The 25,466-nt window shown below is 45.8% G+C and overlaps 1 protein-coding gene across 12 annotated transcripts in view; it reads right to left on the bottom strand.

The window, feature by feature from the left end:
* MSI2 (musashi RNA binding protein 2) overlaps window positions 1-25,466 on the bottom strand; it is a 255,745-nt gene that overhangs the window by 161,519 nt on the left and 68,760 nt on the right. For all 12 annotated transcript variants that reach the window (XR_008467594.1, XM_054207877.1, XM_054207878.1 and 9 more), the window contains one exon: window positions 7,280-7,372. Coding sequence is in view for 11 of the 12 variants with exons in the window: in XM_054207877.1 (XP_054063852.1) it covers window positions 7,280-7,372 (93 nt within the window). In the remaining variant the exon portion in view is untranslated. The remainder of the gene's footprint in view (window positions 1-7,279; window positions 7,373-25,466) is intronic.

Genomic DNA, 25,466 nt, shown 5'->3' with positions numbered 1-25,466 from the left:
AGAGCACCTTATGCCAAAAAAAAAAAAAAAAAAAAAAAAATCAAAGGATATAGCAAAGTTCTCTTAAAACAAATATGTTTTAAAGAAAGGGTGCAGGCCCTGCTGTGTGGGCTCCGAGGAGCTGGGATGCTCCGCCACGAGCACACACCCCAATCCAGCCGCTGGACGCACTCGCCCAGGGCCACGGCGTGACTTCTTCAGTCTGCATCCATGGAGGCCGCGAGTGACATCAGTGTTGGCATATTTACATTTCCCACGCCCTTCAGAGGTTACTAAGAAAGAAAGGCAAGGAAACGTAAGCCGAGATAAAGCAGTAAATGGGTGTCACAGCGGGAAGCAGGGGACAGACACTGGGGGCCCCCACTCGCCACCACAGTTACCTGATCTCACACAGGCCACAGCGCTACAGCACTAAAGCTTCCTTGCCATTTCGTTTAACCGGACTAGAAAAGGAAATAAAATTGTACTTCAAACTTCTGCTGAGCTCTGATACAGCCCTCTTGCCCGCAAATCCTGCCTTAACATTTCCTCTTTTCATAAAATCCAGGTAGAAAACAACATCTAATTTATAACAAAACCACTTCCACAAAACATATGTCTTATTACAGACCACCTATAAACTGACTTCCTGTGTACAACTTTTCATCAGCAGAATGAAAACACCGACTTCTTTTTAAGCAACGATCAAGTTTGTCAGTTTGTTTAAAAAAAAAAAAAAAAGGGCATGCGTGGGAGGGAGAAATAAGAAAAAGTGCTTTACGCCATGAGGGACCACTATATCCCAGATCCTTTTGTCACATGCCAAAGCAAAAATTTAAAGGAACATTCATTATCCTTTGGAATATTACGGACATTCAAACATGGAAATCCAGAAATACTGGGAAAAGCACAAGTAAAGGGCAGAGGCAGCAGCGGGAACAAGGCTGAATGCTGTTCCGTGTTACTGTAACGGAGTAGCCCCCGCAAACTGTGTTTTTCATTGTCCCAAACTTCCCAGAAGCTGCCAACAATGACGTTATTTGTCTATTGCTCGTTCTGTTTTAAGGAGGTGCAATGACTCAAGTTAAGCAGCTTCTCCTGAGGTACCCCCAGGTAACTCAGAAAGAAGAATACCACGAGCTACGCGCTCTCCCACAGCAGGTCTAGAGCTCCGAATCGCTTTGGAAGGGGACAGTGAGGGTAGCAGCACTTAGAAAAATGCCAACACGTTCTCTGTTTTACTGCATATTACAAATGTTTCCAGAACTCCAGCTATTACAGACTAGAATGTAAATAAGAGTCCAAATCTGTCCCTTCATTTCATAAAACGTAACCAATTCACAAATATTGAATCTGGGAGTACAGTGAAAACACAGCTGAAAAATGTGAAAGGCTATCAACTTGTCAAACCGAAAAATTACTTTTCTGCAAAGCAAATACTCCATGTATCCTATTGACCATTAAATCTACAGATCAATGTCCAACAGATGTAACAATACAATTCAAACTGTATGCCAAGTCTAAATTAACTAAGCTTTCACTTTCATACAAGCAAAATTCCTTGCACCTCCCGACTCTGCCCTTAGCCCCAGCTCCACACAGACTTCCAAAGCCCCCCAAAATGGACCCGTGGGGAGAAAAGCACCTTTTCTCATGCTAACGACTCTATTGTAATAACATCTTCAGAGGCCATACTCAAGGTCTCCGGGAAAAGTAAACCACTGGAGTGCTTAATACTACATCAGCGCATTAACTCGTTCACACCCAGACAGTCTTGCCAAACGAGGAGGGGTTTTCTCTGCTGTTTCCTCTATTTATATTTTCACAGCTGCCAGCGAGAAAAGCACGTAGGAAGCAAGTTATGTAAAGCGCCCGATCGGGCTGAAATCCACGTTGTGGATCACACCTCCTTCCCTCTCCCCCTCCCACCACACTTGGAGGGAGCAGAGGGACTTTTATTACAAAAGATTATTTTTCTTTTTTCAAAGGTTAAACTGGTCATTATTTGCATTGGTGCCCGTGTTACAGTGCGTGACGTTGTGCAACCAAAGGAGGAGATTCTCATTCTCACGTCTTGCTGCCCGCGGCCTTGGCGGCCATGCCCTCGCAGGAGAGCGCCCCTGTTCCGCTACGGGCCAGGGCAGAGACGGGGCCTGGCAGCTCGCTCTCCTCTCACACTAAGTCACGGCCACCGAAGAAAGAGATGAGAAAATCACAACTTTTCAAAAGCTCAACAGTTTCCCAGAAAAAAAAAAAAACCAAACATCAGAAGCTAGATATTATTATTCCACTGGTCTGTTTTGCGTCTCACAGGAAATAACAAGTGACTGTACAAAACGCTTCGGATCCAGAGAGGTAATTCAGAAACCCTGTCTTGTTTCAAAATTTCCAAATCTTAAAAGCCATTCCTGAGGAAACAACATATTCCAAGCAAAGTTGAAACATGCCTACAATTTGTCTGAGGGACCTCGTGGCAAGCCAGAACAGAAAACGAAATTAATGCACATTGGTCTGTTCCAATTTCATCTGAAAGTTTAAAACAAAAAGCAAATGCCATAGCCCTCTTCCCCAAAACTCATTTTAGGATTGCTATAAAAGAAAAAATGTAGAGCCAATCATGATTTTCAAAAGTAAAACAGCTGGGCCATGACACCAGCACTGCTTTTCTAGCAGTTTGAAATAACAATATGCAAAAATACTGTTTGTCCACAAAGCTATTTCACACATCTCCTTTAAAAGCCACCATTCTTTTTCAAAAAAAAGTATAAGTTTACATGTATTCTCTCCCACACAAGAAAACATGATTTTTCTCCAGGAACAGTCATGTATGGGCTGATCCAATCGCTGAAGACACCTGGAACGTACCTTTTCCATCCCTCTGCTCCCGTCCCGCTGGAGTCGGGCGGGAAGGACACAGCAGCCTTTGCAGTCAAAGGGCTGTTCCCACCAAGACTGATTACAGTATTCAGTGAGAAGATTTTTTACACAGAATTCTGTTTCAATAATTGGGTCAAAAAAGCATACCTGGAGCCCAACCATGTTAACGTATCAATTAATGAGCTCACGCAACCGTTTGAGTGCCTCCAACCCACACCTCGGGCCTGGCTCGCACCCAGCGGGGTGGCCTCAACGCGCGGGGGCAGCAGGGCACCGAGAGGGTTAAAATCCCATGTCAAACAGCAAGTCCTGGCTCCAGACCAGAAGGGACATGGGAACCAGGGCAGCTGAGCCATAAAGGCCTTATTGTAGCAGCCCACTGGATTGGAAATGACTTGTAGGCCTAATGAAACAAAACTTTGGCAGTAAAACAGAATGAAAGGAATGAGACAATAAAAGAGAGGAACAAAAGGAGCAGAGTTGTTTCAGCTTAGGAAAATAAGCTCACTTTGTTGTTGGGAAAAGCCAAAGCCGATTAGGATAAACCAATGACTAGGCATAAGTCTTCCAAACTAATTACACAGTTCGCCATGTGAAGTATAATTGCAACTCGCAAAATAAGGACTACACTACTTTCACAGGAGCTCTATGAAGGGAGCATTACCTAGTAAAAAACAAACCCTAAGAAGTCCCTTATCATCAGCCGCTTGCAGCTTAAAAGGTGCAGAACACGCACGTCCTGAGAGAAGTGCAATTCATGAGAGTTCGGGGGCTTTCTGCTGCTCGTCACAGTCCTCCGGGGGAGGCTTTAAGAGGCTGTTGCTTTTTTTTCCTTTTTAAAATGATACCAGAAGCCTTAAATGCTCCAACACGTCTTGATCTCGGACAGCGCCGTTTGCTCACGCTTTCAGAAAGCTGTAAAACAGGTACGTCCTCGGGCACAGCCCAGCTGATGGCTCAGGCACTGGTGGCCTCTCCAGAGGGAGGAACACGTGGGGAGGAAAGTTCTTCCCTTTGGACCTCTGCACTTCTAACACTTTCTCATTTAAGTTCTTTTAAAACTTGGTCTCAACAGCCAGCTTTTCACACATCAGTGCTGCAGACCCTGGATGGGTTAACATGGCTGGTGAATTTATTTTGTTTGCAAGAATGTTTGAAACATCTTTGGCTGAAACAACAGAGGATCACAGAAACAACTTAATTAGACTATCAGGATTAGGTAGTAAGACAATGGATTTTTTTAAATTTTTTTCTTCTGATTGTAAGTGGTTATGGCTTAGTTTGGTGTTTCACTTTCCCAGATTATCCCCCTCGTGTCTTCTTGTGGATCTCGCTCCCTGAAATCACTGGAAGGAGAAGCCTCGACCCCAAACTCTCACCCAGATGTATCTCCCATCGGCTGCCAGCCTCCTTGGCCCCACTCCCTGCCCTCTGCACTCCCAGTGCTGGGCCCCGCAGCCAGCCCTCTCCCGGGCACCCAGACCTCCCTCCCCATCACCCAGACCCCCACCAAGCCTCTCTGGGGAGCCCCACAACAACTGTACGTGTGCAGGCAGAGCATCACCAGCTGTAAGCATTCAGCAATCACGAGGCTGTTAATTACACTGCTTCATGCTCGTTCTGTTAAACCTTTTGGCTTCACTCAGGTAATTTTTCCAAGTCTTCCTCCACAGCTTACAGCAGCCAGGGATGCCCATCTTCCTAAAATGAAAGCCAGGGCTCTTACAGATCCCCGGCTTTATAGAAAGAAAAAATAATCACTATGAGAAATTTCATGATCTAAGTCTCAGGAGTTATCGTTACCCCGTATTTTGGTGCTCTAACGGGCAGGCATTTCCACTGGTGAAGTCAGGAAGAGGCTTTATTAAAGCAGTCATCTTTTTATTGGAGAAAAAGGTTGCAGTGTTTACTTTTCAAAAAGCTGCAGTTTCAAATTCAACACTTTAGGCCCTTTGCTGCCAACTGCGGGTCAATGAGCGAGTCCACCTGGCCCCAAAGTTGGTAGGTGTTCTAACCACGTCATGTATTTTGAGAGCTACCTCCAGTTACCAAAACAACCTCCCCCGGTTGCAAAGCTCTTCTCTGCAGCAAGTACAAACAGGATTTCAAGAATCACAGCAGTAGGTAAGCAATTTTTTTCACACCAATAAATAAGCTCAGCATTTCAAAGAGCAAGTCACCTGAGATGCTCTTATCAAATATGGGCGGCTCCTCTACACATTAATTATGCAATGCAATTTTCTTTATTTTAAGAAAGCGCTAAGCAAATACAAACCTTGCCAATCGATCATGATGCATTGTTTGCATTGTAATGGCTCAACTGGAGAGCGAGGCCTGTGTTCTGAGCAGCGCACAGACGTGCCACCAGTCCCTGCCCCAAAGAGCACGCAACCTGAGCAAGCAAGTCAAGGAGAGGAGGGATGCAGAATGGAGGAGGAGAAGGAAGCAGCTCCTACAAGATCGCACAGGGCCAATCCTGGGTCATTGTATCTGAGTGCAGCATCCCACCCACTGCAGTGTATTAATGAGTCTTCTAATTTAGCTGGACCACAAGTCCCCATTTCCTAGAGTCATTAAGTAGCTCTGTGCCTTCTCACAACCAGAGCCCTGGGGAGCGTCACCTCAAAACACCCCACAGACCAAACTGTTCCAGATGATAAACAGCAAAGTGCAGTGGAGAGACCTGGAACGCCAGCACGCAGGTTGAGTCACGGTGACACAGTCAAGAAGGCTCTCCTCCAAAACACCACCAACTTCACCAAACTCATCTCCTTTCCACAAGCTAGAACAGGGAAGCAACTGGAAAAGATCACCAAGCCCTATGAGCCCAAGTCCTACAGAAGCTGAGCTCTAACGACAGGACCACGCATTCTCAGCAGGACATACCCTAGCTCTACTGCCAGAGGAATGGCTTCCAGCCTTTATCACAACTTGTGTAATTGTTTTCAGTGCCTTAATTTTCTTATCCTTCCAATTAAGACACTTGGAAAAAAAATATTTGATTTTCCAGAAGTATTGCCTTCGGAAAGCCAGACCTCTTTTAAGCTGTCTCAAGAAAGGCAGAGCACAGAAGCAGGAACTGAAGCGTCCCGAATCACTAGTCACTACTGAAAAATATGCAGCCTGGTTGTCTGCGTTCTCAGGGACTGTAAAATTGCAAGCATGAAACTACCAGATGGTGAAATTAAAAAGACTATATTAAGCCAGCATCCAGACAATATGCAAAGCACTTATATTGAAACTATTATTAACTTCAAAAATACAGGTTAGAGGAGTTCTGCAATTAGAAGTAACTACAGAAGAAACATCCAAAAGCTCATGTAATCCTTTAATAAAAGGCTCAGCAGGCTGTAAACATCCTGCCGGAATCGAAGATTATTATTGAAAATAAAATGAATGGTTCGCAAAACAACTATCAATCCAGCACAGGAACAATTTATAAACTCCCCTCCTCAGCCCTCAACAAAACACTGCCTGGCCAAGGCTTTTCAGGGAAGATGAAAGTAACATAAACTAACTACAAGAAATGGGAGCTGCTTCGCTTTGGGACATCCTGCTGTGTCCTCATGCAATCGTGCATCTAAATCATCCACTGATGCACTCCGAAGGACAGGAATCGAGCTGTATGGAGCCCCGCAGGCAGTGGGGCGTCCATGGAAGGTGGTACCATGAACTGCTCTCAAAGCAGGCAGCTCTGCTCTTCGGACTTCTGACCACTCATGCAGAAACTTTGGGGATCCAGGAAGCTTCATGGGAGTCGGTGGCACTAAGCTCCAGCCAGGGCCTGGACCATGGGGTTTGAGCTGTTCCATCACTGAAAAGACTATGCTGGCAAGGCTAAGGTTTCCTTCCTTACATAAACTTTTTTCTTTTTTCTTTTTTTTAAATTATGTCAGGATTCTACATATATTTCCAAAGGAACTTGCATAAGGATTTTTTTTAATAAGAAATTAAATAGATATTCCAGTGACTTCCATACTACTCTCGTTATTCACGTGGTTCCTTCAGGCATTTTCCCAGCTTAATGAGCTCTCTCAAATACATCTATCTGCTCCTTTCGCCACTGCAATCAGGGGTAAACAGAAGGCTGATTTTATGGAGTAGACAACTGTGTAAGCATTCAGCTAAGGGTCAAATTCTTCCTGAACATACACAAATTCACCTCTCAATGATTCTTTTTTCTGTAACGAAGGTAAACAGTGTTGGCAATGTTGTACACATACACATGCAACAAACAGAACAGGAATTCCAGAAACGGTTCCAGAGGCTTCGAGAAATTACACAGAAAGGCAAAAAATGTGGCCCTCCTTTGAACACAGGCCTCATTGCACTTTTGTTTTTCAAAACACACTTTAAAAAGAAAGGAAAAAAAAAAAAAAAGAGGAATTCAAAATATGTAGTGCTCACTTGGGCAGGAACTTACCTTGCCAAACTGTTCAAAGTATTGCTTTACGTCTTCCACTACTGTATTAGCCGATAATCCACCTACAAATATTTTCTTTGTTCTTGTGACCATCTGTAAGAAATTACAAGACAAGCATACGGTTTAACCAGATTATTTCAAACGGTATGTGGAAAAAAGAAATATTCTTCAGATGCCATCCCTAACCCAGTTAATGAGAATATTTCTTTACAAAAGCAATTCAGATTCTATTTGATTAGATACTTCTTTTTTTCTTTGTCTGGTTTTGTTTTTATTTGAGAAATGGCTGAGTAAAGGCACTCAATAACAACTCTAGCCCCCGGATATTTTTTTTTAATAAATGATTTTTATTGTGCGTCTCAATGCAAATATAAGTGAAAGAGGAGTCCAAGTGTCATATCCTCATAGCTCCTGTCTCAAAAAGACGTGCCATTTTCCCCCCTTTTTTTCCTAAAGACAAGAGTGCATGCTCTTTGGCAGACAAAAGGTAATTACATCAAATCAAAGCGATGTGCTATTAAGGTTCCATGGATCAGTTTAAAAGGAATTTGCACAGTTACTTTAAAAATAATCAAATGACAAAAAGACAGCAAGAGCTACCAATGCAGCCTCCAGCTGCCACAAACCAGGTTTCGGCTGCATTGCTCACAGTATCACCGTCCATCTGGGGCTGGATCAGGCCCTTCAGAAAGCCCTCCTGCCCTCGGTGTTCCCAAAGACCCCAACTCAGCACCCAGCTCTTCTTCCTGACCCACACGCCCCCCAGGTTTGATCCATACAAGGTGACAGGACGACGCTGGACTCCCTACAGAGAACACGCTATCAGATAACCCCTTATCCATAACTCGCGAGACGGGCAGGGTCCAGCCCAGGGACCCAAACCTCAGTGGTGACGGGGAGGGCGATGTCTTTGGTGGGCTGATCCCAAACCACCTGGGCCTTGTGGGCCAGCTTAAACCACAGGTGATGCAGGACGATGCTGTCAGCACGTTCCGGAGTGGGGGGCATCATCCCCTATGCCTGAGCAGAGGGGAAACACCCCAGCTTACAGCAGGCAATGCCCTTACCGCTGGAGACAACAACTAATTAGCAGCCCACCCCACCATATAGAGGTGTTTTGAAGGCAACATTGCATGTTAACTAAGAAACCAACAAACACATCAATAAGAAATTCATTCATTAAAATGCTTGAGTTTGTTTCCTGTATGACAGAAACTGGATGAAGCGGACAACTTAGAGCAGCTAGAGAGAGAAAGTGTCCCATAACTCCAGAGCTTGGACTTGCTGGGTTAAACAACGGCCGGCAAATGCAACGGGAACAACACCGGGCAGTCGGCTGGAGACACAACTGCCGCAGCTGCTCAGCGCAGAGCCTGCACTTTTCTCACTTTTTTATGTTTTCACTAAAGAGAGGATACATTTTACAATAGCTACTAAAGGTCGCAAGGTACAGCCCAGTACCTGGGCCACCAGGGGCTACCTGGAGGGCCACCAGGGGCTACCTGGAGGGCCACCAGGCTCCTGCGGCACAACGGCCACCCTGTGGCTCCTACACGGCTCTGTCCCAGTGCCATCAGACCCCATCCCACACATCAGACTCCCCCAAGAGCGATGCTGTCCCCCAAACCATCCCCTGCCCGGCTGGGCTATGCTACGGGAGCGGAGTGACGGGGACAAGCGCAAAGCCTGGGCCACCGAACAAAAAGCTTGGAGTAGCCCCAAATTCTCTCAGCACAGAACAAATTAAACATCACTCCCGTCTCCACTGCCATTCAAATTAACCAGGGTAGATATTTCCCTCAATCGGCCCCTGACCATGCTTTACAGAGCTTCACTTTATTTCGGTTTTTTTTTAAGTTAGGAAGAAAAGAGAAAAAAAAAACACTAGCGTAAAAATTCAATTATTTTTTCCTGGCTGCAATCTAGGACTCCGAAATTGAAGCCCAAGCATATATTTTTCTGTAGAAAATTGTCATTTACAAATAAAGAATTGGCTAAAGCCGACTTGTAACTAAAGGATTTTGCAGGGCTGTCAAGAGCCCTCTGCCTGCCAGCATCTGATTTAAGATCAGGCCAAGCTTCTGTTGTCATACAAAAGAGAGAGGAAAGCAATTATTCTAAAGCAATATTTGAAATTATCATCATTTTTATATTTGGCCAAGAAAGAAAGAAAAAGAGACCTGCTTCTTTTAGAAGCAAGATTGAAGGTTAAAGAAAAAAAAAAAAGAGAGACTACTACGTTGTTCCAATAGCTTCAGTCAAAGAAAATATTGGTAATGACAAGCAAATTCACAACATTTTAATGCCTAGAGATGTGTAGCGAGCTGGGAAATGGTTTCAGAAATCAGCTCTTTGGTACAAAAGTGAAGCACAAAATTAAGTCCGCTTTTACAATCTGCGTTTTCCTGAAGAGACGGTTCAATCGCTTTGTTATACATATTGCCCTCAGCAAAAGAACAGAAGCAATGTGTAGCCTTAGCAATTCCTCCTAGCCTGGCGTGCCTTGACAGGAGATTTCGTTGCCTTCTTCCACCCACAGCATGAGGTACCAACGTACGCCCAACTGGCCACGGGCTCACCCTGGAGTCCCCTTCTCACCCCATCCACACGATGGAGATGCCCAGCCGCCCTGGAGACGAGACACGCACGGGTTTGGGAAACAGCCTTTTCCCTGTAAGATCTGGATGTGCCTGATAGGGATGCACGAACAAAGCCCGCTCATCCCGGTGCCATGATGGGCTTGGCTCGGGTTTAGCCCGGGGTGCGTAGGAGAGCCCCAGCAGAGGAGAGAGAAACGGGTGCTTCCAGCACCAACGGCAGCTTTTCTCAAACACGAAGGCCAGGTAAGCTGCTGTACGCAGTTGACTTGTCTGTGCTGGTACAGCCTTACCAATTTCCAACTATTAGATAAGTGCAGCGGGATTTGGACCAGCTGGAAGCAAAGCCTCCAACTCCTGCTCTAACCTGCAAATCCTCCCTCCTCAGCCAAACGGACGAGTTCCGAGGCAGGGCTTCATCAGGGTGAAAACCACGGAGCGCCGTGGTCCTGCTCTGCATGGGGCTGCCATGGAGCGGAGCAGAGCTGTGCCCGGGACCCAGGGAGCCACAGAGCACAAGCAGTTAGCCGAATGGCTAATGGCCAGAGGTTTGCAAGCGTGTTAGCCAAGCTACAGAGCATCCCAAAGAGACACACACAAAAAAGTATTCACTAGCTCCGGGATTTTACTACACCAGGGACACCTTCTGTGTAAATCAGCCACTGAATCACCAATGAAAGAGATGCTAAAGCCCATCAAATTGCCAGGACCAGGTACACTCACACACGAGTTCTGAGAAAACTGACATTAACCAGAAAGTCCCCCAAACTCTCACTACCAAAGGCTGTGGTGGCACACGAGGAGACCTCTTCTTTCTCACTAACAACCCCCAGCTGACTGCAGTCAGAGGCAGGGCACCAACGGCCTTCTGGTTCCTCCTGGTGAGTGATGTTCTTACCATCTGATGTGACATTCTCTACCATCACCTCTTTTAAAAATTAAAGGTTTTTTTAAATACAAATTTCTCATTTGGCTCAGAAAATAAATCAGCTTTTCTTTAACAACAAACCACCCTAAAATTTTAAAGAATATGTATACATCTAAGAAAAACACTCATTATTTAAAAAAAAAAAAAAAAACCAAAAAAATTTAACAAAAAGCCCAAAAGCTATGAGTTCCCAGCCTGAAGTCCCTCCAGTGAAAGTCACTGAGGATCTTTATCTTTTCCGGTGAGTAACTTTAGAATTTGTTTTGTGGAGGCTGCTTACAGCGGGGCCCCCCCACAAAGAGCAAGAGGGGTTCACCAGGAGCGGTTCGGGGTTGGGTCCCTCAGGCAGTGGCTCTGTCTGCCCTTCGCCTGGGGTGGGAACGGCAGCGTTTGGGCAACAGGAAGTGATTTGTGTGAATCAATCACAAAGCCACGTTTTATGAATGACTCCAAGAGGTCTAGGTCACTCAGAAACCACAATACTTCCAGCTTTGTACCTTTGGTTTTAATTTGCAGTATAATATATCTATCATTCGCTACTGCAGGGCTCTGCAAAAATGTAGATATTAAATGGTTTTGGAGCTTTTCTATACTGAAGGTGTCTCTCTCTCGCTGCAGAAGGATTCAAGAGGGGAGAGGTTAGAACTAACGCTGGTTATAAAGTCCGTTAATTGTAAGTACCTGCAGAATTGCTTTGTTTGTATACTGTGTTGGTGTTGCAGTTAATCAAAACGCATGTGACTGCTACAGCGAAGAGTCATTCAAGGTTACAGTCCCTTTCTTGGCTTGGCTTTTGAAACATACATTCACCTTTGTGTTCTGAAACTGAGCAAACAGTTCAGGTGGTGCAGAAGCAGGAAAAAAACCCACCCTGCTCTGGGAAGACAAGTCTTCTGATTTTATGCCATTTTTTTTGCAAGGTTGAGGTTGTAATTGGATTGGTTTGGGGCATATTGGGTAAACCTTCTCGAAACAACATGCTGAAGATACAGTCTCTGGAAACAAAAATCCTGTCCCACTATGTGACCTAAAACCAGCCGACTCCGGTGAAGGGCAGGAACCGCAGTTCTGCAGAGTCAGAGCTTCCAGTTACGCATCCACTAATATCCTCACATCCTCACATACCAGCTCTGCTCTTAGTTTTTATAGGTTCCACCCCCCAAAAACTGTCTTATTATCACGACTATCAAAAATGAATAAAAGGGATTTTAAGCTGATGAAGTATTTTGCAGAATTCCCACAATTTCAAAATCTCAAGCAACAAGTAGCCACTCTTTCCAGATGAGCCAAGGCCCAGTCTGTGCTTAACACAGGAGTTACATATTTCACTTCAGGATAATGGCTTCAAGTGTCACTTCCCTACCGTTCTTTATATAGATTTTTTTTTCCCTTTTTTTTTTTTTGTTTTTGTTTTGCTGTTCCTCCCAGTTTTAACGAAGAGCCCCTGGCGTGGGAGGCAGGGATGACGAGCACTTGCATCCAGGTAGCACAGAAGAGACCGCGCGTATCGCTGGCAGGTCTTGTTGCAAATGAAACACACGTGCTCTGAAACGGGCTATCCAAAGGTGCAGTTAAAAATGACCCAGGCAAACGTAGATGGCAGCAGAGTCAGAAACGCCGAGATATTCTGCATGCCGCATCTTTCCTTGCAACAGGACTACTTGTTAAACGAGCAGCTCTCCAAAAGCGAGAGGCAGCGCCGGGCGCCGAAGCCAATCCACGGCAGGAGGCTCAGAGAAACCCCTGCAAACCGGTGCCTGAGCTCAGCTCCGTGCGCGCCTGTCTGGAATTCATTAAGGCTCTGCATCCTCAACTTCTCAATACGGTGGAAGTGGACTAGAGTATTAATAGTGAATCTGCATCGCAAATTGCTGAAATTAGCATTAATTTCAGATTAAACTAATTACGCATATATAACTGTTTTCCAGAGCGCTTTCCTCTTTCTTGTATGATAACATGTATCCGTGGGTGCATGCATATTCCAGCTTGCTCACCTAATCTGCAGTTTCACATTTCATCATTCCTAATGTATCCGCCTTCTAAATAGGTTTATAATTGGAAAAATCATCTTTGGTATATATGCTGAACTGCATTTTAAACCCCATTGTGTTGTACATTCAAACTACAGCATTACCTCTAATTAAAACCAACAATAACTCATGTAATAGGGGAAGTGATCTTGTTAACTAAATTGCCAGGCTTCTTTGGCAAAGCACAAACCATAAGCAAGAATTCTCCAGGTTTTTTTGTTGTTTTGGGGGTTTGGTTTTGGGTTTTTTTGCCTCCAGGATCCTCACAGCAAGTTCCAAAAAGCTATTAAAAAACAAACTGAAACATGATGCAAAGCCCAGGATGAAAAAGGCAGCATTTACCGCAAGCTGCCAACCTTTCTCCCTTCACCAAGGAAGAGGAGCCCCTGGAGCCATCCCCTTCCCCAGCTTTACTGCCCGGCTGACAAACCACGGGCATCTTTTGCGTACCATCGGCCAGCAACCATCAGGCTCTCCAGCTCCAGAACAGCAAGAGGAACTCAGTCCTGTGCAAAGGCAGCACGGCTTTATGTGCCACGTACAACACGCCTAAGTATTCAAAAGAGGATTTCAGCACAACTTAAACGGTGCAAATACCTTGTGCCTGACCCCTGAGTAAGCTCATGTCATCCTGTGAGACGCAACTCAAGCTAGAGGAAGGTACGCAGGACTGAAAGAGCTCTTTAATCCAAACAAGCGGCACAGATTCCCAGCGGGGTAAATCAGTTCCCTTGATTTCTGCGGAAAATACAGATGGATTGTATTCTCCCAACCCATTCATAAACGAAACTGTTAACTTAGTCCCTGCTGTATTCCTCGGTTTTGGCTGTCTTTGGTTTTGCTGTTAACTTTGGGAGGGTCAGGGTTTGGCTGGTGTTTTCCTTTTCTCCCTCGATGACTATGGCATCAGCAGGAGGCAGAACACACAAAATGATGTTTATGTGACAGATTGAATTGGCAGCAATCGCCAAAGCCATCCCTGGAGTTTCACAAGCCAGCCTGGCCTGGGTCCAGCAGAGAACTTCCTGGTCATCTTCCTGACTACAACCACCACATTTAACTCTCTTGTTTGCCCCCTGGGAGGACCAGCCCCTTATTCCCTCCCAGCACGGGCCACAGCCGCCCCCCAGGAAGAGGCCCTCCCCAGAAGAAGAGCTTGCTGTCAGGGCAGGAGCATCCCTGGCACCCTGCAAACCCCCCTCCTGCTCTCCCGGCACGGCAACGCCTGTACAGGCACCACCACGAAGAGCTCCCTTCATGGGAGATCCAATCTCCTGAAAATTAGATCCAGCTGTGAGAGCTCAGCATTTTTTATATTTTTTTTTGAGCAAAATCTGGCTTCAAGCTTCATATCAAAAGCTACAGTAAAATTCACCAGAGCCAGACTTCACACCCTCCAGAGAACAGGAATAGATCATAGCCCCACAGCCTCACTATAACCAGTTATATCATATCCCTTAGGGCTGCTCCCTTCTCCTGTGCTCTAGTTAACTCTTTTATGGGTTACAGAAACAAGGTACAGAGGCAGGAAGGGGGAGCAGAGAAAAAAAAAAAAAAATCTATTTAAATCCCCCTGGCTGCTTTAGCTTCTCACACATGCTATGGTTAAGGAAGGTAACTCTAAATATTCACTGAGTGCAGACAACTTCTCTAACATGCCTGCCTGATTACTGTTCAGCAGTGGTTAAAAACCGCGTTAATACGTTTAAATGAAGATAATTATTTTTTAAAGAAATACCTCTCAGGACCACAAGTGGAGATCCCTGCCCGATGTGTCTATGTTCTAGGGGCGGGATTTTTGCAATGCCCGTGTAATGCAGGGACAAAGGGCCCAGTGGGAAGCAATTAAGACTCTGCTCCTAAATCTACAGGCTACTGGCAAAACTTCACCTTGCCCAGGAAAAGGGAGGGGGAAAGAGAGAGAGAGATGGCGTTCTGCCCAGGGACCTCACATCCAAAGACACGGCAGCAATATTCAATGGGAACACAGCATTAACTGGCCATTACAACGTTCATCAGTTCCTCTATTTATATTATACTGTCTTCTGGAAAGAAACAGCATGTGCCATAGCCAAAATACAACCAGAAAACTTGTGTCCTCCAACAGGACACACAATTGTGAAGGAACATGTTTACAAGGGCATGTTCAAGGTCGATCTGGAGTACAGCTCTACAGGTGAAGCAGGGTGGACTAGAGTGGGTTAAAGTGGGAAACCGAGCTAAGAAACTTCCCACAGCATACCCAAAGCCCTCGGTTTTTAATCTGGACTGATAAGGAGGAGGCCACCAGCCGCCCCTGCTTTCCCAAACGCAGGAGGGCGTGCAGCGAGGCAGACGCTGCATGGATGTGAGGTATGGCAATGAGCAGCACTTTCCTCTGCCGACGGGCAGGCTGCCTCCCCCGTGCAGATCTGCGGAAAGCAGAGATCGCTGTGGGGCTTCCACAGCTAAGAGCAGCTGAGGGTCTGCCCCAAGGACAGCTGCTCACAAAGGCCAACAACTCCAAAAGCTGTGTGCCTGGGGTTGGATGCCAAAATCCATACTGTGGCACTTAAGTGGCCTAATTTTTCCAGGTCCTGCAGCTCCCATTGACTCAAAACGCTCATTCAAGAGCCTTCACATGGGTTTTTTTGTGATTTGAGTCATATCAACCCAATTAAAATCTATAAAGGTGTTAGAGCAGAACCAGTAGGTAAAAATCGAGTAAGGGCCTTCAATTGCTGCCGTTTTTGCATACAGCTGCGGTTGTGCCCGAAGCATCGCCAGCTCCCAGGTGCTGCAGGCAGAAGGGCAGACGTTCCCATCGGCCAACCTCAAGCCAAACGGCTTGTGGAAGCTCAGACAGAGCCGTGTTCAACCAAGAGCTGCTGCCTGCTAACCAGGTGACTACTAACAAGCCCATGGAGTCCCAGTGCCACATCACGGCTGTCACCCGGGAGCCAGAGCACAGACCCTGCCTGGACCCCTCCCATGGGTGGGCACTGCTGCTGTACAAACTGCCACGGGGCAAGGCACCGATTTGCAGGGGACGTGTCTCACCCTATGGGCAAAAACCATCACATTTCCTTCTCTGTCTGCTCCACACTCACCTCCAAAGTTCGGAGAGCACGCACAGGCGGTTGCACTCCTCAGCCAGCCGTACCTTTTAGCATGCAAGCAGCTTGCTCTGTCAATACGCCCAAAAGCACGTGGTTCTACAGCCAGAAGGGCTTTTATGGTGCTGCCAATGAACCTTTCTTTAAGCATGCATTTCCAAAAAGGAGAATGAAGAAACGTATTTGGAGGTTTAACACAGCATTTAACAAAATCCAACTAGATTGAATTTTGTTAAACTGTTTGAGACTAGGAAAAGTACGCATTCTGTAGGAGTTTATAAATTCTTCCAGCTCCAAACACTAAGGTCACTCCAAAAAAAAAGTTTATTGCCTCTACAGTGCAGAAAGCAGACATAATTTAAATACTTCTAAGTTAGTATCAACTAATTTTTCCTGATAACCCAGCCAAATCAGTGATGAGAGCTCTCTGTTAAGATTCTAGATAATGTTCTGCTAAAACAAGAAAAATTCACAGAAAGGGAAAAGAAATGTGTAAAGCAATTTACCTCCCTCCCAACATACTCCAGATGATTTCTCTGAAAAGAACAAATGGAAAACTTTAACCCTTAGCCTTGATTAATTTCATCTACATAATATAGATGCACATGGCAATCAGTTACTGATGAGCAAGTTTTACTTCGTCTGCTGAGTCAAGCTAACGTCTATGCAACACGCTGCTTGGCTTTTTCACAAGGGTGATCTTTTCCTCTGATGCGAGACCACTGAAATCTTGCAAAATGTCCAGATTTGCCTATTACTGCTGTTGAAATGCTTTCACAATTTTTTGAAATGCCGCATTTTCTTTTATCCTCTTACCCCCCCACACAAATGGGTTGGTGAATTGCAAGAATTACAGTACTCCCACCTTCATCTCACAAAAGAAAGATGTTTCCCTTGCCAGGGAGGGAACCCACCAGCCATTATAAAAGCAACATAGTTGTCGCTCTAAAGCAGATCAAATAACCCTTGACTAGAATAAAAGGGCCCCTGAGGAGCGGCATCGAGAATGAAGAGTGGAAGCAAGACAAGAGAAAACATTCATACTTTTTCCAAAGGAAGGCAGCACCTCGCAGCTACAAGAGCTTGTCTCCCTTGTGTGATGTTTACTCACTTACTGACCACGGGGCAAGTCATTTTAGTCTCCATAGGGCTGATGTATCAAAGAGTCTTGGGAGAAACTCAGCTGGAGACTGCAGGGCTCAGCATTTAAGCGTACATTTTAACTCGCAGCGTTTGTGGAAGCCTCATTAGGTTGAGTACGTTGCACAATCGAGTGCTATGTGCCTTGATTTCCACGAAAAGAAGAACAAAAAAATATATCCCCACAGCTCACTGCAGCCCGTGAGGCTTCACTCATTAAATGTCTAACCCGCTGAAAGTCTGATTTGAAGATGCTGGAATAGTGCAAGACATTGTTACTGATGTTATTGTTATTAAAGGAAGAATAAAAAAATATTATTCCTAGCTAGGAAGGTCATACCAAACTACCAAGCAGGGGATAAATCAGCCAAGGTCTCCAAAAAAAGACATTATTTCTCCTTTACTCTAACATCTTAATGTGCATTACTTTTTTTGTGCTGGAAATATATTTCTATAAATCCTCCTCTACAGAAAGCTTTGCTTTCAGAAGAGGAAAAGTAGCAGATAAAATACTACCCATCAAAATGAACTCAAGTCTCTAGTAACATAACTAAATGTGTAATGTTACAGATGTTTTATAGCCAGGATGTCGGATCCATTTAGATCATTTTTACAAACCCGGCAAGAAATATCTCCCCGACGCTGGAAACCATGCTAACAGGTCTTGGACCAATTGTTTATCCAAACAAAGACGCCATCAGGGAACAACAATAACTACCGACCAAAACTTGGAGGGCTCATTTCTCAGCCGTGTACCATCACACCGGAGAGCCAGAGAAGGATGCCAGGCTGCAAGGGGAGCGAGCCTTAAACACGGGGGCAGGAGAGGAGGTAAGGGTGAGAAGCGGCAGAGGAGTAGGGGTGGATTACCAGTAAAAACAAAACAAACCCAGTAAGGACCAAGAGCGATTGCTACGCCCTGAAGGAGCGGGTATCTGCAGTCAGAGCTGCCCCTGCCTCCACCCTCAGCGCACAGCCGTTTCCTTCTGCAGGCTCCGAGTCCCCCCGCAGCACCGCCGAGCAGCCGCTCTGTAGCTGCCAGCAGACCAAATAGATGGCAACCACCTCGCCTGCAGTGCTTCTGTCCCAAGGCCGGTCAGCACCGTCATCCCGCGCAGCAGGGCCCGGCCGCTGGTGCTGTGAACTACCAGCAGCGAGAGCCGGGCCCCAGCTCCCGCAGGACCAGACACGCTTTTTCCTAAGACCACCCTGCAACGATCCCAGCGCTTTCAGGTGCCAACCACACCTCATCTGGTGGCAAACACAGTATCACCAGTGTGCTTAAACGGCCTCATCTGGCACCGGAGCAAACTCTGCCTGCGACGGGCTTTCATTCCCGTGGGCTTAGCAGCTCCTGCTGCTGCCCCTCGGCAGGGCCCAGACCTCCTCCCCACACCCACGGCCAGCCCGCCCCGAAGCCCTGAAGAACTAGATGCAAAAAGTGGTCCTTTTTCCAGGATTAAATAAGGAGATCCAACTCCAGCTGCTGCCAAGGAAAACCAGAGAAAAATGAGGGACAGCTTGATCTGCCTCCAACTTTGTGTAGCTGTTGTTGTACGACAGCAGCAGAATCAAAATGGTTCATTTCTCCACAGCACGCTGAACCCTGGAGCTAACATTCTTCTTACGTTATTCAGGGTAAGGAAACCAACGGCTGCCCTTCTACTACTGCTACCACCAGTAAAGCACACAGATCACTGGTTTCTACACCCGTAAACCCCGCCGAGACCAAGACGTGCAGACACAAGCACAGCCCACCGCGCTGCCAGCATGTCCACCGGCACCAGAACAAGGATGGACGGCGGCACGGCTGCGAGGGGTCGCACCACACCAGCTGCCTCTGGCCAAACACAAACCCATCATCCACCTCCAACACACGCCCGGGCACACAAATGGAAATCATTAGTGCGCCACATTAATAGCTATTATATTACACGCACACACACCGTCTGCCCAGGCTGAAGGCACACTTTGACTGACGTATAGTTGTACTTTCAAAGCCCATTAGCAAGTGGTACCCAACACTGAAAGATTTATTACCCAGAATGATAACTGCCTCATGCTGCTTTGTTTGTTAATTGTGACTAGCTTTGCCTTCAGAAGGGTAGGAGCCTAATAAATCAGTTATCTCCAGGAAGAATTTATTTAAAGCTGTTAACATTGTAAACCCGAGTACTTGGCAAGAGATTCTGCGAAAACGGATGTGTTTATACATTGGCATTTGCATGGCAGAACACACAGCGTGACTCAGCACCCAGCGTTTAACGAGACCTTGATGGGTTCGGGTGGACTTTTGTCCACCAGAAGAGGCCAGCACTCGGCTCCTTTCTCACCTCCCGCCTGGGGCTGTGCCTGGGTTGGGATTACAGCATGCCAGCCTCCTGCAGCAGCGCAGGGGGCTCGCAAAAGCAAGAGAGAACAAAGCCTGGCCCAACTTTGGGCACACGTAGTTAAGCTCAGGCTCCCCCTCAGCCCGCCAGCAGACACAGCGAGGCAAGCACACACAGCAGACACGCTGCCAAGCTCTGCGCTACTACCCAGGTTGCAACCATGGTACCACAGATCCTCAAGATGGCCCCACCACAGCTCCCTCTCTGAAGTGAGGATTTGGGGAAAAGAAGTGCATGACATGGAAGCGGAGGCTCCAGGATAAGAGGCAGAACCAGTAAACGGCACCAGAGCTCACAAAGATTCCCTGCTCCCTCCTGGCCAAGTGAGCAAACGATGTGAACATCGCACCGGGCAATGCCTCCAGCTCTGAGCCAGCCTGACCCAGGGGGTCTGGGCTCCCTTCAGAGACACACTCATCCCCTCTCTGTAAGCTCAGCAAGAATGAACTCCCTGCAAATCATGACATCAAAACCAGAGGGATTTTTGCACTGCACCTCTCTCTGTTCTCAAACGCGAGGCTTCCCTTGTTCCAGCACTCACAAAATTTGGCATAGATAGTGGATTAAAAGAAAATTGTTGTCATGTTGACAGTCCTGTCATTTCTTTTTCTCCCTAGGGCTGCAAGACCTGCAGAGCTCAAAGAAATCACGGAGTTGCGGCATTTCAGTCACTAGCTTAGCCTCCTACCTACCGAAGGATAAGAAGAAGGGCTGCTGGGTCCTCCCTTCTCCACCAAGGCTCAGTGCTGTGCTCTACAGGTGCTCTCAGAGCAGCACCTGCTATGATGAAGGGACTCATTCTTACACAATCCATAATACCAACAGGTCTCTAATAATAATTACGTTACTGAAATTAAGCAATTGGCTGGAAATACACTCCTTCCTCGTCCTCCCCAGTACAAGAACTCCGCCAGTATCAAAGACTATCACAGCTCAATATACTACAGACTTGAAAGCACATAGATCATTACAACACTGCCAAAAATCTCACATAAAAAGGCCATGTCACTGAGATGACTGGATTTCCAGGTCTGGCAGGACATGAAAAGCTGGGACAGCTTCCCATGAGCAGCCACTTGTGTAGTCCGACTCCAGTTAAATCTGAACACCATTAACATCTGCCTCCTGCCTGATACATGGGGATTGAGCTGAAGACCTCTAAAGCTAGCTCCTGCAATTTGAGCTTAAAACCTATCGCAGGAGAAGAGATATTCAGAGGATACGGTACCGGGAGGAGGGCAGCAACACCCTTGCCAGCAGGTGACCTGTCAAGAGGCAGATGTGCTTTTGGCACAGGAGAAACCCACCTCAGCTTGAAGTCTGAACTGCACACAAACTGAACGCCACTGCCTGGCTATCTGCAGGGCAGTGGGAGATTTTATTCCTCCCAAGGAATCGCAAGGTCTGTAACTACACTGGAAATTTTAACGTAAGACCAGAAGCTCCGTGCCTCAATTTGCATAGCCAGCCACAGGGCTAAAGAGTCCAACATTTGTAAGAAATAAGCTATGAACCATGTGAGCACCTATAAGCTACGCACACAGTGCCGCACATCAAAATAGTTCACACAGGCTAACAACAAATGCTTTTATAGAGGTTTACATCCCACCTCCCCAGACTCATATCTTTAAAGTTACAGAAGTAGGTAATTGAGCTCTTCTGGACTGAACTAATACACGGGAAATTCCTTTTACACAAAGACTAACATCATCACAATAAGGAGGTCATCGCAAGCTGCGCCCACAACCACATGAAGCTGGCAGTAAGACGGGACTAATCCCCTCCTGTCCTCCATGAGGACTTACAGCCCTAACGCAACACCCAAGGACTCCACGGCAGCCAGACACCTTTCTTGCCTCCTTTTGATAGTGCTTTCCTACCCATTTTTTATGAACTGCAGCCTGCCAGTCTTCCCAGCTCCAAAGTTCTGCCCTGAAGGCATATACGCTGCCAGCTGTGGCAAGGTTTTGATGGATCTTCTCCGGGAAGAAGGGGAGAGGAGAAAGCAAAGGGGTTGCAGGTTTGAAAATTTCAGGTTATACATTCAGCTCAAGTTCAGCAATCCTTCATCCATTGTTAAATCACAGACCACATGCTGAGAGTTAAAGACTTATATAGGACTCCAGGGACTAATCGAGGAATGATTTCAGCTTCTAACTGTGCTCTAACCAGGCACTTAGGATGCAAAGCACAAGTTTGTGATACTATTGTACACTGCATCAAAATGACTTTTTGATACATTTCTGCAAATAACTAATAAGAGGGAAAAAAAACCAACCATCACCCTGGCATTTAACATAATTCTTCCCCTCTGTCCCCCATTCTTATAATCACATTTGTGACAAACAGCCTCTGTCTTCAATTAGGTCTACTTTATGCATGCATGAAGCCCCCAAAATATGAAAGAGCTTTTATGCAACACCAGATTATCTAATGTGCACATATTTTGCAAAAGAGCACTTTTAAAATACCTAGTCACAGAGAAGGGAGGAAAAAAAGCCATTCCATTCAGTAAGAGAGAAAGGGGGAAAAACACCCACATAAAAGCCGCAAAAAAGAAACCGAATGCATTTTTATATTAAGCAATCAAGTGCTGTCACACATTGAAAACACAAAGCCCTGGAAGTTTAAGTGGGCATACACTAAGGGCCTTACCATGGGACGCACTTTTTCAGCAATACAGAAAGCTCTCCCTTATCAACGTAGCACAGTAAGAAGCAGGATCTCTGCCTATTTAAAAAAAAAAACCCAGAGAAATAACTTCTCTTGACAGCCTGACAGCTGACATTCTTAACTGAAAAAGCTATGTGCCAAGAATTATCAGGCCTGGCTTTTCTCTCCCTGATAGATGACAGAGCAAAAAACAACAACGGCCACACACATCTCATAAATCACAACTTTTATTGAATGCCTCGCCACATAATAGCAACAGTCAAACTGAATAAAGACGCTTTTCAGTGCTCATCTGTAAAATACTGGGGGAGAATAGAGATCATTTCTAGCACTAACAGCCTATCCCAGATAGAACAGGTATTAATATCAGCGTTGCCGTATTTCTTACGGAGTTACCTGAAGAGTTTGGAGGGGTTTTTTTAATCTTTCCTTGTTTTTTTAAGAAGCACAAAAGAAAAGAATGCAGAGAAGACAAACAGAAATTAAGTGCATGAGGGACAGAGGCAGAAGGAAAGCCCAAAAGCTCTGGATAGGTAAGCAGAGGAAGTTCTGCTGCTGACAGCATGTCTATATTGAGAATAAAATGTGGCCTTCAGGATAAAGTCAGTCCACAGAGACACAACCACTTGTTGCAGAAACGGTGTTCCCGTGCCTGGGCTCTTCTCTCTGAAGCACAGGCAATCTGTCCACAGACTTTCAGGAACCGAAGAGGCGGAGAACAGAGTCCGTGCATACTAGATCAGGAGAAAGCAATGGTGGCAGCCCCAATCAAGGAAAGTTAGCATGATCTCCCAAGGCAATTAACTGGGAGGAAGACTGAAAAGACAGTGAAAGGAGTGGGACTGCAGATGAATACTAGATGGACCAGGAAAGGAGAGGGGGGAAGCAAAGGATAATTCCCTAAAATAGAAACTCGTATCTGACAGGTCCTGGTTTGCGAGCAGCCCCCGACCTCAGCATCAGCCCGCCAAAGCCAAGTCCTCCTGACGTTATCTGCCAGGGCACCTCCCAAGTGACACAGCTCTCCAGGACCAGTGCTGGACCTCGGAAAGCATCAAACACAACAAATCTCCCAATCCCAAAAGGGAATTTCTGGGCACTCTGGAAAACAAGAAGCTTAATTAATGGCCCTTTATAGAAACACATGGACTAAAGGAGGTCAAATGTCTTCCCGGCAAAGCCCTGTAGGCTTGGGGGCTTTTTAGGTTTTGATGCTTTCTTTTTTCCCCAAGAAAAAATGCCATTCTTAACAAGAAATTTTGTGGGAAAGTAGCCATAAAAGAAAATCCCACAAAGTTTTGAAAGAGGAAAAAAGGAAGAAGATTATTAACTTCTGCAACCAGCTGCAGGTGAACTATGTTTCAAGCTTTGGGATGCACCGAAGGAAAACAACTTGCCAAGCAAAATGAAGGAGACAGTTCAAGCTAACTCCTCTTCAAAAGTGAGGGACATTGGCTACAGTTGCCCTTTCCAACACACACAAAATAGTTCCAGGTTTAAAGATACGAAATAGTGGTGGGGAGTGTTTTTTTTTATTACATTTTAATATCAGCTGTGAAATGTCCGTTCCTAGAGCAGTTCAATATTGCTCTCTGACAACAGTTTTGAGTCTTAAAAGTTTACACTTTTGATGGTGAAAGTACCCTATCAGAAACCACAAAGACTATACTTTATTCCCAGTATGTCCCTCTATGGACACGGAGTGTAAAACCTGGTAAATACATTATCTACCAGCAAAGCCACCCAGCAACATATGACCATAGCGACATTATCACAGTCTGATCATTCGGGATACACCTCGGATGATACATTGTCGACAGTACCAATACCCACTTCGTTCACTTTTCAGCAGCCACTCTGGGCATCACCAGCAGAGCTGTGCTCCTGCTGCGGCCCTCAGGCACGGGAACGACTGCGACAGTAACGTCAGGCTGCGTTTCACAAACAGGACGCTACATCCATGAATTCCTATCGCATGCAGATGAAAATGCTTTGTATCCCACTCTAATAAAATGTGCTGTAACTTTCCTGGCAAGAGGATTGTGCTTTGCAACTGGCTGAACCAAAAAGCACTTGGATTTGTCGAGTCACCTCCAACCGCATAATTTCCACCACCAGTGACTGGCTCCATTAAGCTAATAATAACAACAACAACATTTTCTCCTTCTATCTGAAATAGTGAAGTATCAATAGTACCGTTCATTTGAACAGTTTAGAGGCACTTAACTTTTTGATTTCAAGAAAATCCTAAAAACACGTTTTAATCTCCCTTGTAATAGAAAATTTCTAATACAATCTTTCCAGCACATAAACCAAAGAAAGCAGAGGGGCATTTGTATATTAAATCAATTACCAGAACTTCCTTTCCCTTCACCCAAGCTAATTAAAATTTCATCTGATCCATACCAATAACAGTATAGAGGATCACAGCTGGTGTTTTCAAAGTCAAATAACAAAATAAAAATACAAGGGGATCTTGGTCCCTCCTGCTACAAGACAAAAATAGACACCCAGCTCCTACTGAAATTCAAGTCAGCGCAAGTTTGACACCTAACTCCTTTGAAACTTTAAACTTGAGCATAATTTCAGAGTGCCTCAACCCACTAGAGCACAGCCTACAATTCCCACCACAACAAGGAGCCTCCAAGGACCTGTGGCCAGGTTTGTGCAAGTAATCTGGTCTCCATGACTCTCCAAGTCTTATTTCTTTCTTGTATCAGGATTTGAGCGGCTGTAATACACAGAAGCACCCAATATTTTCTAATAAGTGAAAGCCTGACAGAAGAGTCTGCTCAAGGCTTTGCAGGACCAAGAGTCAGCTCAGGCAGAAGATAACTAAGGTTTACCTGCCTTCTCCTCCTTAACAGTAAGCCCACAGAGGCACATCCCTTCGACGTTTGCAAGGGTCTGGCACGCTTGCTGAAACCCAATGATTTCTATTACAGCTCCACACGATCAATCCGGCTGATAAAGAAGTGACACAGTTACTTCGATGGGAGGAGGAAACGCAAGGTCAGAGGTGGCCATGACACAGGACCGGCACTCGCGGGTCAGCAACGGGCCGGATGCTGCACCCTCGGTGCCCAGCCTTCACTCCACCACCAGGCAGGTATTTCCTTGACGCATTATTGTTATCAGGAAGGAATACACTGAGCACCGAGTGACACCAGCAACGCGCTATCTGTTACTCACTCACCAGTGGTCACCAGTAAGGAGAAAGCCTTAAGCTCTGTCTTCCAGTCTGTACGAAAACATTTACAAAGCAAGCACCAACCATTAGCCAAGTTTGAGGGTATAGAAAGGCAGGAGCTGAGCCTGCAGGACAGCAGATGTA

Source organism: Rissa tridactyla, chromosome 7 (assembly GCF_028500815.1).
Source record: "Rissa tridactyla isolate bRisTri1 chromosome 7, bRisTri1.patW.cur.20221130, whole genome shotgun sequence".
Classification (NCBI taxonomy): Eukaryota; Metazoa; Chordata; class Aves; order Charadriiformes; family Laridae; genus Rissa; species Rissa tridactyla.
The sequence above is the reverse complement of the archived record's forward strand: the minus strand, read 5'-3'. Positions and strand labels throughout refer to the sequence as shown.